Source organism: Rattus rattus, chromosome 10 (assembly GCF_011064425.1).
Source record: "Rattus rattus isolate New Zealand chromosome 10, Rrattus_CSIRO_v1, whole genome shotgun sequence".
Lineage (NCBI taxonomy): Eukaryota > Metazoa > Chordata > Mammalia > Rodentia > Muridae > Rattus > Rattus rattus.
In genome coordinates this window covers 18,442,029-18,459,513 of record NC_046163.1, presented here as the reverse complement: position 1 = coordinate 18,459,513, position 17,485 = coordinate 18,442,029, and the positions used below count along the sequence as shown (strand labels likewise).

The 17,485-nt window shown below is 38.7% G+C and overlaps 1 protein-coding gene across 3 annotated transcripts in view; it reads left to right on the top strand.

The window, feature by feature from the left end:
- The window catches only part of Ptprc (protein tyrosine phosphatase receptor type C), a 112,950-nt gene that overhangs the window by 83,490 nt on the left and 11,975 nt on the right, over positions 1–17,485 (top strand). For all 3 annotated transcript variants that reach the window (XM_032915182.1, XM_032915180.1, XM_032915181.1), the window contains 12 exons: positions 98–158; positions 1,422–1,530; positions 2,177–2,211; positions 4,599–4,708; positions 5,412–5,502; positions 5,590–5,666; positions 10,400–10,436; positions 10,645–10,742; positions 11,396–11,521; positions 13,205–13,362; positions 13,940–14,075; positions 15,614–15,763. In XM_032915182.1, the coding sequence (XP_032771073.1) occupies positions 98–158; positions 1,422–1,530; positions 2,177–2,211; positions 4,599–4,708; positions 5,412–5,502; positions 5,590–5,666; positions 10,400–10,436; positions 10,645–10,742; positions 11,396–11,521; positions 13,205–13,362; positions 13,940–14,075; positions 15,614–15,763 (1,188 nt within the window). The remainder of the gene's footprint in view (positions 1–97; positions 159–1,421; positions 1,531–2,176; positions 2,212–4,598; positions 4,709–5,411; positions 5,503–5,589; positions 5,667–10,399; positions 10,437–10,644; positions 10,743–11,395; positions 11,522–13,204; positions 13,363–13,939; positions 14,076–15,613; positions 15,764–17,485) is intronic.

Sequence of the window (17,485 nt, the reverse complement as noted above, 5' to 3'; positions counted from 1 at the left end):
AGAAATAATGTACAAACTTTTGTTTATGAATATTGCCATACACATTTATAGTAGAAAACCAAATTCTTTTCTTTTTCTTTTTCTAACTGAAATTCAGGTCTATTTTTACAATGGAGAGTACGAGGGAGCCCCAGAAATAAAACCTTACTCAACATCTTGTAAGTCATCATGGCCTATTTTTTTCTTACATTAGTTTGAACAAAACTGTTTGATTTTGCGTCCATAGATTGATTCATTAGTGGTTTATACGTATTTTATAGATGTCTGCAACTTACGAAAATTACAGTATCATAAAAGTCAAATTAGTAAATTTGATGTCTTCGTCAATGTTGCCTTCATCACAAATTTTAAGAGGATTTATTTGCACAAATATTTTTGGTAACCTTTTTAAATGAGACTGCTTTCTTGACTGCAATGTTCAAAATATATTGCTACTGATGTGTCTGCTGATTCTGCTCTACTTCCAAGATACCTTAAGTATCTAGGACATCATTATTGGCAATAAAACACACACACACACACACACACACACACACACACACACCACACAAACAGGTTTGGGGCTGTGAATAGCTACTTTTCTCTATGTTATACATGCTCTAAATTTACTGGAACCGAACTATTTACCTCATTTCAGGAATTAAGGAACAGAGGTGCAGAGGTGGTAGGTTTCTGGCCAAATTCCCTTCTAGGAAGTAAGACCTAAAGTTGAAGGCTCAACAGCCTGGCTCTGGGGTTCAAACCATGATGTCACTTCATGGGTATATTATATTTCCATCATGTGCCTGAGAAGGACGGAATGTAACACAGTATCAAGATATTACCCACAGTGCTTTGCTCTGTTTTCCCTATGAGTGTGATGCACATCAGTTCTTAGTGAAAGCTCAAGTTAGGGAAAGCGTTAATCCTCACTGTCAAATGAAATAAATTTTGTCTCCTGGTTAATTGGTTTTATTCCCCAGTGAACATGTACGAGATTTATCTTTGTGTGATAGAAGCTTTTATGAATCCCTTAGGAGGCTACCTACTTTTGTGCTGAATGGTAAACTATGAGTTCCTTTCTAAAAATGTAATAACTACATTACCTCATTGATTCCTTTAAAATGAGTCTCTGAAAGGGAATTAAATCTAAATGATAGTTTTCTACAAAAGTACATTATTTAATGAAAAGAAATGGAAGTACTCATCTGTATTCTAATTAGTCTCTTTAAATATAAATGTCTTGGGAATTTTGAAATAACAGAGCCCAAAATTGCAAAATCGAAATTTTAATGTATTTCATTTTATTCTAAAAGTTTTGTGTTGACTCCTCACAATAAACAAAAAAATATTAAAATTCTAGTTCATGAAGGTTATTCTTGATCTAGCAAAGTACTTGAAATAATAATAATAAGCTCTCCTGTGTCACTTTTTATTTCTAGTTAATTCTAAAGCACTGATTATATTCCTGGTGTTTCTGATTATTGTGACATCAATAGCCCTGCTTGTTGTTTTGTATAAAATCTATGATCTGCGTAAGAAAAGATCCAGGTAAGGCACAATTAATTATGAGTTAGAAGGTAATGGTTGTTGTTGCAACAATGTTTCAAGCTGGCATTCATTGCCTGAGCAGTGGACTGGAAAAGACAGTATGAACTTAGTTCACGTCTGAATATTGACTCAAAGACTTAAACATGGAATTATTGGCTTTCTGTAAGTACTTATATTCACTATTTGCTAATGGTATTCTAAGCTTATTTTAATAGTAATAATCTGTGTAAAGAATTCGTATCTTTTCTTTTAATACTCAGTAGATGAAAGCGATCTGGGGATAGCAAATGCAAAGGCGAGAGTTATGGGCAGTGTGTTCGTTTCTTTGCCTAGATAGAAATTTATGAAAATAAATGGGAGATTTCACTTAATTCTTTCTCATTCTTTTGACATTTTCAGGCAACTCTTGGTCACTTTCTTTCTTCCCATTACTTTCTGCACTCTCCCCAAGTTCCTGTTTTTCCCCTCCCTTTCCCATCCTTTGTCCTCTTTCTCCTCCTACCTCTCCCCTTCTTCTGTGTTTCTCGTCTGTACTTCTCCCCCCACTTAGTCCATTTATAAAATGGTATTTGCTCAGTTAAGCTGAGTGCCAGATAAATTGCCTGTTCTGACAAACTCAGAAGCTCATTTTATTTTATCTTCACAGCAATTTAGATGAACAGCAGGAACTCGTTGAAAGGGGTGAGTATGCATGATTTTGACTGCTGAGTGTTGTTTCTCTGAGTCGGAGTCCACCTATTTTAAAATAAGGGATGGGCATCTTTAACTCAACCTGGGTTTTGTCCATCAATATAACGAAACAAATTGACCTGTTCCAAAAGCAGCCATCTATGTGATGATTTCAATCACAATAATATCATAAATATTATCCGTGTCATTGAGAATGCCACAGTGACAGGCCATGGTTCCTGTTCTTCAAGGGTTGGGAAATGAAGAGAGGAAGCCAGGTGCACTGATGAACGAGGGTGCAGACGTTGGGAAGACAGGGAGGTTCATCAGTGGTAAATGTTACAGTAATGCAATGTACACGGTTCTGCAAAAAGATCAAATATAGGAGATTGTCTGTGGGGAGGGCAGAAGCTTGGTTTGCTAAGACTGCTGGGAAAGACCAGACCAACTAGTGAGGAAGGCAGATGGTATTCCACAGTGGGGCCGTGATACGGAGTGTCTTCAGGTTTTGCTAGGATGGGATGGGGGACCCTCCCACTGAAAGGAAAATGATGAATAAGATGAGACACTTTATTAATAAAAAAGGACATGCTTCCCTCCAATTGTTGTATAATTTCTTTAGTTTCTAAAGACAGGATCCAATAAAAATCATTAGAGATATTTAAACTGTGCTTGTAATAAAGTATTCACTTTTTCTCTTATATTTATGACACTGAATTTGAAAACATCTCTGTCTTGTGTTGCCTCCTGTGTGAAGGGTTTCCTTCCGACAACAGGAGGTGCCAAGCTGTGCACGGCGGCTTTTGGGCTGGCTCTTTGGAGTCCCTTAGTTGGGGTCCCAATTAGAGACTGTATCACGCCTGTCATGGATGTATTTGTTCACATCTGTGATGAATACCCTCCCATAACCAGGGTGCAGACATTGGGAAGACAGGGAGGTTCTACTTTATTTCAAGACTTTCTCCTCTGTACCTGGGTGAAGTCAGTGCATGTCAACGAAGAGATCACATGTCTGGAGTGTTAGTCCTGTTAGGGCGAGGGGAGAGGGAGGAAAAGAGCTAACCATACCTGGGCAGAGGGGCTTACAGTTTCCAGAGTTAAGGTGGATTGGAAGCATCAGATGTTTTCTCTTGTAATTAGTACAACTTACAACTAGGAATACTTTAGAACTTACCCACTCAAAGCACAGACATCAAGTAAGCCTGGATGAGATCCAGACATCTCCCACCAACCAGAGGAACTAGCCAAAGTGATAATCATGCTTGAAAAACAAAGTTTATTATGAGCAGTAAGAGGAGTACTCCACACTCATGGACAGTTTCTTTCTTCATCTGACAATGTGGAGAGGTAACAATGTACCCAGAGCAAGAACCAGAAACAGGAGATGGGAGACTTGGAGAAACCTTTGCTTGTGTGATGGCACAAATTTCCTTAGCCTTTTAAAACCGTGGTTTCTGGGGCTGGACGGACAGCTCAGAGGTGAAGAGTACTGGCTGTTCTGGAAGAGGACCTGGTTTCGTTCCTAGCATCCACCTGGCCATTCACAGTTGCCCTAAAATGCAGTTCCAGGGAATCAGATAATGTCTATCTGACCTGTGAGCATGGCATGCAAGTGCTGTATGTTCATGCACACAGGCAAAACATATACACATAACTCATTTATAACAACTACATCTTGTTAAAAAAAAAAAAGCCCTGTATTTTGTCAAGTCCCATGTGTAAATATAGCTTACCATGAAAGTTTTCATAAAGGACATGATCTGATGGAAAGCCAGGGGAAGCACTTAGTACACATCTGTGTTGTGTGATTATTTTCTCACAGAAAGTTATCTTTCAATATATGTAATGTTTTTGTCTTTTATGTTCTAGGTGTACAATATAAATATAATTTATTTGACAGTATAGGGTAACCAAATTAAGATGAATAGTGGGTAGAATAGTATTACTCATTTTCTCTTCTTATCTGCATGATTATAGTATTTAACAAACACTTGTCCAGTAGGTATGAGGGTGTTGGTGAGAAAGGGAGCAAAAGGGAGCAATGAAAAGAAAATAATAATAGTGGCATAGAGAAGTCTGTCAAGTACTGCAAACTGAATGTAATCGAGCAAAACCACGGATGTCTAACAGTGATAATATTTGGTCAAGGATCTTTTATCTAGGCATAGGAAAAAGAGAAGCTCATTCTCGTAGAAGGAACAGTACAAAGCCAGCAAAGGACTGAGGTACAAGATTTAGGAGTCCTTAATTTCTAGGCAAATGCTTACATATGAATGAAATTTCCCACACAGATAGGGAGAAGGGAAAGAGCTGAGGTGTGAACTCTGTTAGCACATGCAGGTACTGCGGACAGACAGACAGACGCAGCATTGGTCTTCACTCTGACTACTTGTTTACAGATGAGGAGAAGCAGCTGATAAATGTGGACCCAATTCATTCCGACCTTTTGTTGGAAACATACAAAAGAAAGATTGCCGATGAGGGTAGACTGTTCCTGGCTGAATTTCAGGTATGAGTCATCCTTCACGGAGGGTAAAGAATTCCACACAGTCTTCAAGATGATTCCATGTTACGTATATTTGCATAACCATTTCCCTTAACAATTTATCCTCTGAAGACAGAAATGTAATATAGTCATATGTTACTGCCATAGTTATCAATGAGGGATTCAGAGAGGGGGGCAAAGCCAATCACGATAGGAAGCTGGCGAAGCCTGTACCAAAATGCTCCAATGCATTTCATCTAAATATGAAGTCCTGTCGCAAACAGTTTTTGGTTCATTTTGTCCTTGTGTTCCAGATGACTATCTAATAATCAGTCACTGAGTAATTTTGTACTTTTCCTTTAACATTAAGTGTTTTGGAATTAAATTAAATTTAATTGTTCTGTTGTTATTTAAAAAATGTTTTTGTTTTTGTTTTTTTTTTAGAATTCATAGTGAAACTAATTCCATCTACCTAATGTACCATGTTTGCCAGTATAAAGGATGGATTAATGTTACCTCATTTACCCCCCAGCAATAACTGATAAAGGATAAACTCTTTCCGTCCCTCCCTCCCTCCCTCCCTCCCTCCTCCCTCCCTCCCCTCCCTCCCTCCCTCCCTCCTTCCCCTTCCTTCCTTCCTTCCTTCCTTCTTCCCCCCTTCCTCATCCTATCCCACCTCCTTATTTTGGGAACCTTTTGTAACCCAAAGAATATTTGTACCTTTCAGAGCATTCCACGGGTATTCAGCAAGTTTCCCATCAAAGATGCCCGAAAGTCCCAAAACCAGAACAAAAACCGTTATGTGGACATTCTTCCCTGTGAGTGCACTTTGGAACTGAGTTTCTTTATCCTGACATGGTTTAGCTACTCTTTAGTTCAGTATTGATTTTCTTTTCTTAAAACAGATGATTACAACCGTGTGGAGCTCTCTGAAATAAATGGAGATGCAGGGTCCACCTACATAAATGCCAGCTACATTGATGTAAGTAAATACTCCGGGTTATCTTATGGCTCCTTTTGACTGTCAGAAATGCTCGTTTTCTTTACATTTCTGTGTTCCACTTAGTCCTTCCAATGGCTTTGCAAGAACCTAGAGAAATTATTACAAATATGTTAAGTTAAGCCCATGACATCGCTGACACCAAAAACAAAATTCATTAAGGTTTTGCAAACATTGTTACGTGTATTTTTGCTGGTGCTTGGTGCAAAATAGGGCTTTCTCCTTATGAAAATAAAAAATCTGCTTTTGTTGTGCATGAAAATATCCCTGCATGGATTTCTCATAAGATCTGCATTTGCTGCAACTGAGCACTCTATGCCCACAATACATAAGGGTTGGGAAACCCGAGTACTTTTGTTACTATGACACTGTAATGAAATTAGGAAAGGCTTTGACCTGAGATGGAGTTTAGGTCTGCCTAAGCCTAGGCTGGTGTGCTTCTGTTCACAGCGCACAGTGGCAGTTTCTTTCTCCACTGTGTGATCATCTTTCCTTTGTGGCTATCCAAGTGAAAATATCTAGACAAAATTTACTGATGACTTTTAAAAATTTGGCTTCTATAATTCTTAAATAAGTCGGGTTTTATATGAGTTCCAGAATTTTACAAGATAGAAGAACACACCTAAGTTGAGAACATCTCCTTACCCAATCTACCCACTATCTCCTTTCAGGAGAGCCTTCATGTCTGCACACGTTTCTTAACAGAAAAGTAAAATGCCAACTTTTGCAAAGACTCTCTTAGTGTAAATGCTCTATTCACACCATAATGTAGCCTGGTATTTTCTGAATATGCATATAAACACATACATGCCTTAGGTATGCCTATCTGTACACGTATAGATCTATACATGGTATAGATGTAGAATGTATAGCCATCTAAAAATATTTATGTACATATAGATCTAGCTTTCTGAACATGGAACACATATAATAGTATTCTGAACGAAAAGATTACAGATTCTTCCTCTAATGCCCCAGAGAGCACATAGGCTTGACTTTTCAGATCAGAGGTAATCTTTGTCACAAATACTCAACTCCTGAGTGGCCCAGCATCCCTTAAAAGTATGTAATATAGCTTAGTCACAAAGGACTTTGGGTATGAAGTCAGATCTTGCTAGATTTGGTCACAGACTTGTCTATATCTTTCTTGTTCCTGTTAGAAGTACATGAAAAAAAAAAAAAAAAAAAAAAAAAAAAAAAACAAGGGGTAGGTTTCTTCGGGAGTGCAGTTTGAAGCACACTGTATGAGTACGAGTGGCCAGGCAGTCAGATTGCATCTGTAGTCAGGAAGCAGCGAGACAGAGAAGCTATGCTGGGACTCCTTGTGTTCTCCCTTTCATTCACTGAGGGACCTCTGTCAAGAGAACAAATAGTGGTACCTACCATCAGGGTGTGTCCTACCTCATTTAAGCCTCCCTGGATACTCCCCCACAGATATGTGCGGAAGTTTGTCTCTAAGGTGATCTTAAATGTTATCAAATTGGCAACCAAAACTAAACAACTACAGGTTAAGGGACGCTGGAAAGATGACTCAGCAGTGGAGAGAGCCTCCTGCTTTTGGTCTACGCTTGGCTCTCACCGTCCACACCGCAAAGACACACATGCAGGCGCATGTGCTCACCCCACCCCCCACAACTGAAACACACAAAGCTTAAAAAATATTGGGTATCACAAGCTATAAATTACTAACCCCAGACCCAACAAATTTTCATGCCTTTTTGTTTTTATGGTATTCATGGTATAATTAATGAACATTAAGTATGCTTTATACACTTCTGCTACTACAAAGGAAGATGAAAAGATGCTGTCTTGGTTCGTATTATTACACTGTGGCTTTTAATTTATCTATAGAATAAATTTATAAAAGAGGAATTTCAGGTCCAAGGAATCTGTATAATTATAGTTTTTAAAATCTCCACGTGGCAGCTGCCCTAACAATCAATCTGCAGCATTTGAAAGGGTGTTTGTCCATACATTTTGTACTATTGAAAACTAACATAATTATCTAGTATGTGATAAAGTGTGTTATGACATGGTATTTGCTGATTTGTTTGTGATTCTCAAACTCTTTTGATAAAGGGTGGCGGTTGAAATTGAGGTCTTTTTATTATCATTATTTTGTTCTGCTTACACAAATGTGTAATATTTTATGGAAGTAGAAGTCAAATTTCACTTTATTGTTATTTACATATAATTTATAGGTATTAGTTTCTGAGATATGGCATAATAAAATTTCACAAACTAGTACCATGAAAATAACATAAGTCTATTCTCTGAATTCTTGAGCTTAGCAATCTCAAAGCAAGCTCTCAGCATAACCATCTTCACTTGAAATTTCATGGGAAGATTCTAATTTGTATTTTCTGGCTTCTGGAAGCTTCTAGCTCTCCTTCTTTATTTATTTATTTATTTATTTATTTATTTATTTATTTTTGCTGACAGTGGCTGGCTCTCTCCACTCTCTGCCTCCACCTTGTGGCCTTCTTCCCCCTTACAGCCCTTTATTTTCATGTGCACCCCCTGTCACTTATGTGGACACTGGTCATTGTACCTGAGACATCCTGTTAACTCTAGATCCACAAAGACGTTTCATTTGAAGGTACAGTTTACAGTTCCCATTAAATAGAAAACTTGAAGACAAGAACCCAATCAACTCCATACAGTCTATTCAGAAAGCATAAACTGATTTAGAAATACTTTCTTATTGAACCACTCATGAAATATATACCTTTGTCATCTTTGTGTTATTTATTAATGAATTTACTTTTCAAGGTATCTCATGATTTTTCCAGAGTCAATTACTCACATACATGGTTGTGACTATTCACATATTATAGTCTACTAAGTGCATCTGCTTTTTCTCAGTCATCTCTTTTAGTGATTTCCATATATGAGTTAAATAACTCCCACAGCTCACTGCGAAATCGTCCCAGTTACCTCTGGGAGAATCAGAACTGGCACTCTACTCTAGGTAGTCTTCGAAGTTAACACTCTAAACCTGTCTCTCATAAAAGTATTTTTGATATCTAACACTTCCTATATTCTTTTTTAAAATATGTATTCCTGTTTTAATTTTTTCATTAATATATTTCTTTTATACAGAGACCACAGACCCTCTCCTCCCAGTTCACCCTCATACAAACCACTCCCCCATACTCCCCCTTCTCAGATAAGGCAGGGGAGGGCCGTCTGGGTACCAACCTACCTTGGTAAATCAAGTCACAGGATTAGGAACATCCTCTCCAACTGAGTCCAGATGAGGCAGCACAGTTAGGGGAACAGGATGCATGGGCAGGCGACAGAAAGAGAGATGACCCCCATTCCAGTTGTTGGGAAACCAGCATGATGACAGAGCGTCACATCTGCTACATATTAATGAGGAGTGTATGTCTGGCCTCTGTATGCTCTTTGGTTGGTGTTTCAGTCTCTGGAAGCCCTTAAGGAATCCAATTGAGTTAGAGAGCAATCTACATTTGCCAATGACCTCCATAATATAAACCCCTATTTCCGTTTCACATGTTCTTTGCAAAGCTTGTTTCCAGAACAAAGCAACACTTTCAGATGGGAAGAGTGGGTCCCCCCGAAATAACATAGTAGCTGTTCCTAATTTCACCTCCACTTGAACTGATATGGGCAAGAGTCCTCTGCAGGCCAGATAATTAATGGGGAACAAGCTTTGTTTTAGAGTACATGAGTTCATTTTCCAAAGGTCTCGTCCTTCAAAGAAATGTAATTGAGGGCAGACTGAGCAATGTTAGTGATTGCTTCAGGGTTTAGGTAGACTCTAGAAATAAACAGTTACGCATTCTGTTCAAATATGTTTGCTAATCATGGGATCAAGTTATAATTACGTTTCTCCTACTGAGCTCCAATCCCCTGGAGAGCAGATCTCCTCAGCAGCTAGACAGGTTCTTGACACACTGTAGCAACTCAGCTGGTCGTCCATGGATAGACACATACGCATGTCTGAAAACATCATGAGGCATACTAAAATTACCTGAAGGCTTGTATAGCTGACGTGCAAAGTTTCGATCAATGGCAAAGTTACCGTGCCCTGTGGAATTTTCCCCATTACGAAAGTAAATTTAAGGTGTTTGAGAAAGTCTTGCAAGGAATTAGCATATTTCATTTGCCTCTCCACTGCTTCCTTATCTTAGCCAGTGGAGCAGAGAAAGCAGTCATTACAGATAATGAATGTTTTTATTTTCATATCTGGAATGACATAAAGGGACTCTAGGGAATCCTCAGTGTGTTCCAGCAATAGTTAATATGCGCAAATGTAGGTGCGTTCCCAGAGGGATTTACTGCAAGAAATTGAGTAGAACTCTGAAAAGGACACCCCCCCCCCTGTGGCTGGTGAAAAGGCCTGACTAGCAGGTGGTTCTGTGGGGCAGGGGGTTTATATAAAAAGGAAAGGATGGATTTGTCTTGTTAATTGCTGCAGTATCTCAGATGAGATAAAGTCTAATTATCAAAGCCGAAGTACTACATGGCAAAAATACATTGGGTCATGAATACTGTTTGCGAGTGTAGCTAACGTGTTCAGCATCGTTAAATGTCTTCTTGCACATTAACGCCCTCCCTCTGCAACAATCTGAAAATGGCCAAATGTGTTTACAACTGTGGCAGTGCTATATCAACGCCTGATTCTCAGTATTTTGTATTCATGAAAAAATGTTCCATGAATGACTCTTCTCTTTGTGTGTTTTGATCAGGGCTTCAAGGAACCCAGGAAATACATTGCTGCACAAGGTAATTCAATTTTTCTCTTTTTTAATTAGACACTTTTTATTTACATTTCAAATGTTATCCCCTTTTCCGGTTTCCCATCCATAAACCCCCCTATCCCACCCCACCCCCCTTCTTCTAAGGTCATTCATTTTATATCCTGGAGTTTCTCCTAGAAACTTGCTTTATAGCACTTCTGAGAAGGATTGGATAACTTGTACTTAACTCCTAGGGCCCCGGGATGAGACAGTTGATGACTTCTGGAAGATGATCTGGGAGCAGAAGGCCACAGTTATTGTCATGGTCACACGATGTGAAGAAGGAAACAGGGTAAGAAGCTAGAAGGCTGGAGGTTGGGGGTTGGGAAAAGAAATGCTGAACTGTGTCTGGTATGATTCATACAGACAGTTCTCTGCTTTAACCATGTTCCCATTTTATTTCATGCATGTTGAAAACCTAAATATGTAAACAAAGTGTGTGTGTATGTGTGTGTGTATGTGTGTGTGTGTAATATATTTAAGTGAATTGATTTTGAAGCTCATATCTGACATCATTGTAAATTCCAAACATCATGATGTGACAACTTCACAAGTATTTGTGAATGGCCAGAGCGAAAACTGATACTGCCTAGACAGTGGACACTCACGTAATTCAATGTTGGAAGAAATAAAGCATCTCTGGGATCCTGAGCCTGGAACTAAATACTTGCCAGCATGTCACTTGTGGTAATCATTTTTGCAGTCTTTTGGTGATAGCTGGCAAAGGCCAGGCAGACCATCCTTCTGTTGATTGGTTAAGAAAAACCCATCCAGAAACATTAGCGTGAAATAGAACACATTTCAGCTCAAGGTACACATGTTATTAAAATGTCCGCAAGTGTTTGGGGAATAACAGGTTGAATCCATTTTTGGTTGTTGGGGTTTTAATAATCTGGAACTATACTAGAATAGACTGTAGTCATTAATGATTCTTTTCGACTGTAGAACAAGTGTGCAGAATATTGGCCATGCATGGAGGAAGGCACTCGGACTTTCAGAGATGTTGTCGTGACGATCAATGACCACAAACGATGTCCTGATTACATCATCCAGAAGCTGAGCATTGCCCACGTGAGTTTACCTCATTCTGTAACTTTGGGCTTGGTATGGCTTTTTGTAAGAGCACAGCTAAGGAGTGTAAAACGTTAGGAATTAAACCCATCTGGGAAACATCACTTTTAATGATCTTGAGGAGAAAGAGCCAGGTTAAAACAAGCGTGAAAGCTAACAGGATCCAATTTTAATCGCTGATCGAGGCATTGTTTGTTTGCACTAATCACACGCTTCCACTGGTCCTTTGAAGTAGTAACAAATGGGTTCACAAGATGGGCTTTGCCAGTGACAAGGTTGTTAGGTGAAAAAACAAACAATGCTGCTTGCGAGTAGTCTCTCTGAATAATGGAAAACATATTTTAGAACGTGGCACATTGCATGAGCCTATTAAAACACACTAAGTTATAACTATACAGGAGAGAGAGGGAGAGGGAGAGGAAGAGGGAGAGGGAGAGGGAGAGAGAGAGGGGAGAATATTTAGTTCAGCAAAGAAAGAGGTCAGCATGGTTTTGGTAAGACTTGAAATGGAGGTCATCTCTTATTGTGCGATTCAATTTTCAGGAAAGTTCTTATCTAGAGGAGCCTATGAATTTGGAACATAGATCAGTGGTTGCCTCAGGCTGAGGGTGTGAGAATGGGGAGTGAGATGGGTTCAGACTTTCGATTTATTGTGCCAAAGTGCTCTACCATTACATAGTGATGGGGTACCACTCTGGAGGCAACAGCTACACTTATTAAATATTCAGAGTCTTTGGTTTACCGTGTATGCCCTAGTAATGCAATTGAAACTTGCACACCTTATTTAGGTTAAATGTTTCTTTGAACCCTATTCGGGAGACTTTTGGTAACCTGAACTTTATTAGGACACATTTTCTTCAGGAAAGCAAATCCAACCTGATCCAATTCAATCCAATCAAAACAGAACAGAACCAAAAAACCAGATTTCTTGGCATTTCTCTTAAAGCCTTCTTTGCACTGATGACATCACTCCCTACCCTGCTTTTGGGAATGAACAATCCTGTCTAAAGCCAATAAAAAAATTCATGCTTGGCAAGGAATGCCATTGCACATATATGGGAGCACTGTAGAGGCCAGTGTCTATCTACTCACTGTGATGATTCTGAGGTATCTGTCCTAGTGAATTTATATGTTGTCTATCGGAAAGCTACACAGAATATTATTTTATTATTTATATTTTGAGATGTGGCAATTCTCTGAGTGAGAATAGAACAGAAAAAACAAACAAACAAACAAACAATAACTATACTTTCTCCGTGTGGGAAATCGTCTTGCTTGTTAGGAAACCAAGCAGATAAATTCTAAAGAACTATGTGGGTGAAATTTACTCAATATACAAACCTCCATCTACAACTCTGTCTCAATTTTAGTTTTTTTCCTTTATCTTTGATGTCAAAGCACAGAAGGTCCAAGGAGTTTCTACATTACTTATTCTTCTGTTATCTATTCCTTACTGGTTTATTGAGCAGCGCATGTGAGAGTCTTAGTGTGGCTTCTCATGAACTGTTAGTAACAGGAGAGGAAATCCAGTCCTGGAAAACCAAGGAAGAGAGGGTCTGAGGCAAAAGTCTGGAGATACTTACATGAGAAACCTATTGTACAGGTCTTCTTTTTTTATATATCTATCATACTGAGTTTTCTTTGTAAGAAACTGTCTCAAAGAATGCATTGTCTCTTGGGTAGAAAAAAGAAAAAGCAACTGGAAGAGAAGTGACTCATATTCAATTCACCAGTTGGCCAGACCATGGGGTTCCTGAAGACCCTCACCTGCTCCTGAAACTTCGACGGAGAGTTAATGCTTTCAGCAACTTCTTCAGTGGTCCCATTGTGGTGCACTGCAGGTAAAGCCTCTGTGGGTCGAAAGGGCCTGCCAGCCTGTCCAACCCTCTTGTTGGGCTGTTAGGGACATCCTCATTGGCTAGTGCTATTTTGGCAATAATCTGCCAAGATGAACTTATATTCATTTCTCAAGTAGTTGTCCTATAAATTGACATTTATAATTGCATTCATTTGTGGGGACGTAAACTGACATTTTGCTTTGTCAATTAAATAGCGAGGGCCTGAAAGTAAATATGTAAATAATTCTTAAGGAAAAATTGTCCCGTTGCCTTCCCTTGATGGCTGTTTCACTCCTTCCTTGTGAACATAGCTACACATTACTTCCATTTAAAAATAATCATGTGTGTGTGTGTGTGTGTGTGTGTGTGTGTGTGTGTGTTATGTATGACTGTGTGGTGGTGATAGTGGTGGTGGTTTTAGGATGGAAGGGAGCTTTATAGAGTTTTATGGATTCAATTCTTTCTTTCCACTTTTAAGAGGAATTCAGGGATTCACATCAACAGTCTTGTCAGCCAGGCTTCTTCACCCACTGAGACATCTGATATACCTCACACCTTGCCTTTCTCTTTGTTCCGTCAGTGCTGGCGTTGGGCGTACAGGCACCTACATTGGAATTGATGCCATGCTCGAAAGCCTAGAAGCAGAGGGCAAAGTGGATGTCTATGGCTATGTTGTCAACCTAAGGCGACAGAGATGTCTGATGGTGCAAGTGGAGGTACAGTTCCGGTTGACATGACCTAGGCTCGCTATTGGTTGAGAATTTAAATATTCTGGGGCGGTAGTGAGGCGCTTAAAAAAGAAATCCATATTATTTACAGATTCAAATGGTGGAAGAAGATGATGTTTTAATTTCTGAAAGCTAAAATGCGCTAATCTTCATCAGAAGCACTTTGTACATGTAGAAATACATAAGTGCATGCAAGGCGAACTTAATAAAGTTCCCAAATGATGAAGTCATGAAGGCGTGACTGAGCCTGAAGAGAAAGAACGCGGCACTCGCGACTTTTCATAACACTGAGCAGACAGAATAGAACAGGAGATAAGAGTATCTTTTGTTTTCTTTATTTTTTTCAGACTTGGTTGATCTCACTTTGCAGTTTATATGGCCTTAAATTTGCAGCAGAATCTCAAGTGCTAGGCTAAAACCACGCCCTGCAAGAACCTGGTTCTTTGGACTAGAGTTCAAAAGTTCAAATAAAGGCCCTGAACTACTCACTTTATGAATTGTTGGATTTCTTTTAATCTTTCTATGCTTCAGGAAAACCATACATAAAATAGAATTAGTGCTGAAATAAAGTCAGTATTTGACGTACATAATAAAAAAATCCAACATGGTTAAAGGAAAATATAAGTTAAGCACTTAGGCATCTTTGAGGCATGTGCTGTGGCATTTGGTAATTGTGAGAAATAGTTACTATAGAAAATGTCTGTTTGGCAACACTACATGTTTGTTTGTGCAAATGGCTATAACCAGAAACAGGTGCAGGAGTGCTCCCTGAATTTTAACAGTTAGAATAACAAAATATCGGAAATGCTCTAAATACCTATCAGTGGGGAGTGGAAAATTACAACAAATTACTCGTGGTGTTGAAGAGAACAATCTAGTGTGTGTCTTTCTGTGTGCTCAGATGCAAACATGGAACCCACAGAGGAATCAATATCAGTAGCACGCATGTACTGGAGTGCCTGTAGAGAACCACACATGAATGCAGATCTCGTCAAATTAAAATGATAGAAACTAATCAGAGTCAAAAGATATGCCAAACTATATATGGCAGTTTATAAGGCTTGTCAAAAACATACCTTTTCCTTAAAAAGGAAAAAAATGGGCTCAAACGAGCTAATGAAAACATTTGGAGTTGCTAAGTTTCTGTTTGGCACACCAGATCTTAGTTTTCTCCATTGGACAAATGCCATAAAACTTTGAATAATATATTTGTTCTATAGGATATTTACCTGTTTTTCTAACATACTTTGAAACTCATTAAAGCTTTAGGTAATATTAACTTCAATTAATGGATACTTTCTTGGAAAAACCACTTCTTTTAGGGAATTATAGTCTAAATTGCAATTTGTTCATAGTCTAGAAATTTGTGACTCAATTTCCAGAATATTTATATGTTATAGATATCAATATTATTACACAGCTTTCCAGTGTGTGAAAAATTGAATGTATGCATATTTTAGTTAAATGTGATCTATAAGGCTCTACAGTAGATTTTAGTTATGCGTGCTGCTCTTTGATTTTTGTAGGCCCAGTACATCCTGATCCATCAGGCCTTAGTGGAATACAATCAATTTGGGGAAACAGAAGTGAACTTGTCTGAGTTACATTCATGTCTACAGAATCTGAAGAAGAGAGATCCACCCAGTGACCCATCTCCTTTGGAGGCTGAATACCAGGTAGCAATTGTCAAAATCAATGTCAATGGTTATAAGTAATTTTGAGGAATGTGGCTTTTCCCCCTCAGATCCTTTCCAGTACTTGGCTACAAAGCAGTAGAATGCAGATGAGGAAACTAAGACTCCAGGAGTTTTTAAAAAAATGCCTGTATTTATACAACAGTTATGTAAGAGGTTTGTTCAAATCTTGAGGACTGAGTCTACAACTAATACTCTTGCATCACTAAGCTTATATGAAAAGTGTCAAAATAATCACAGTGGCCACAGGCAGTGCAACACCTCGCCTTTAAATGCTGCATCTGGTTTTGGTTTCAAAGGAAATAGTTAGAAGGATTTGTGACTGATTACAAAGTTGAACTTGCTGGAGCTGTAAGACAGAACACAAAGTATAAGTCTTGGCATCTCCACCTCTCTATTAAGTGATTATTCTGAAAAGCAAGTGAGGATGAAGTTTGTTGTGATCTCAGTGTGTTCATATAACCATCCTTATACAACTTCATTGTGTAAGTGAACTTATACAGCAGTATAAGTGGTGTCAACTTTCCCCTTCCACCTGTAATTTCCACTTTACTGAGACTTTCAGTTTCATAAGAGGTGGGATGTGCTTTTCTTTTTCTTTTTTTAATCAAATGCAGGCCACTTGACTGTTTCTGATAAAAAAAAGGGTGGCTAAGCTTGGAGGACAGCGGGCAGCATCTAATGATCTGCCATCTTCCAAAGACTTGACCTCTACTGAGAGACTAATAGACAGAGAATGAGACAGACCATCAGGGAGCTGTCGCATTATTTTATTGCCCTTTGAGCTGACAAACTGACCATAAGCTCACTAAGTCACACATGCATTCTCACTGTTTAGTGGTACTGGTATATTTAAGGTAACCATTTGTATGTACAGTCACTAAAAAATAGAGGAATTTATTTTTCAACTGAGCAGACATGCTTAAATTTCTTCTGGATGCCAAGAACATTTGTAGGCATAAGAGTCAAAGGGCTTTGCAAGTGGACACGGGAGAGGTCTGAAAGAGTGTCATTCAGCAGTCACCAGCTATCACATGTAGAGACGGGAGACATCACTCCACCCAAGCAGTCAGAAAGAGAATGAGACCAGAGATGCTGAGTGGCTGGTGCATGTGGTGATGGAATGTCAGACAGTGGCAGTAGCTCCTTTATGGCTATCTTTTCTTTGGTAATAGTATATTGGAAATGTTTAATGGACACACAATTGTACATATTTGTGCATAATAGTAGGATATTCTAAAACATGTTTACTACACATGTTAATCAAATCAAAGTTCAATCTCAATTGCCTTTAATTTATGGAGGAATTATGAAGAAAAATCATGAGTGGAGAGTTGAGAGAAACCAGGGGAACAAAGGCAATATAAATCTTAGTGCTCAAGGAAGAAGACACAGTAGGAAATAATTAATTCAAAGTTAATAAGATAATCAGAAGTTATCGTATGATCTTCCGCTGTTTATGGCCATGAGTTAAAAAGAGTATCATTTGGCAATTTTAACTGAGATCTCTGGGGATAGACGTTGTATAAACCCATATAGATCTGAAAATTAATATGTGGAAGATCAACAAAGGTATTGAAGATCTTTGCCAGTGAATGTTTATAGCGGTAGATGATGACATATGAAAGGGTCACATAGAAATCAAGAGAGAAAGTCGTAAGAACAGTACGCTGGAGACTTTGATAAAAAAGCAAAATTCTAAGA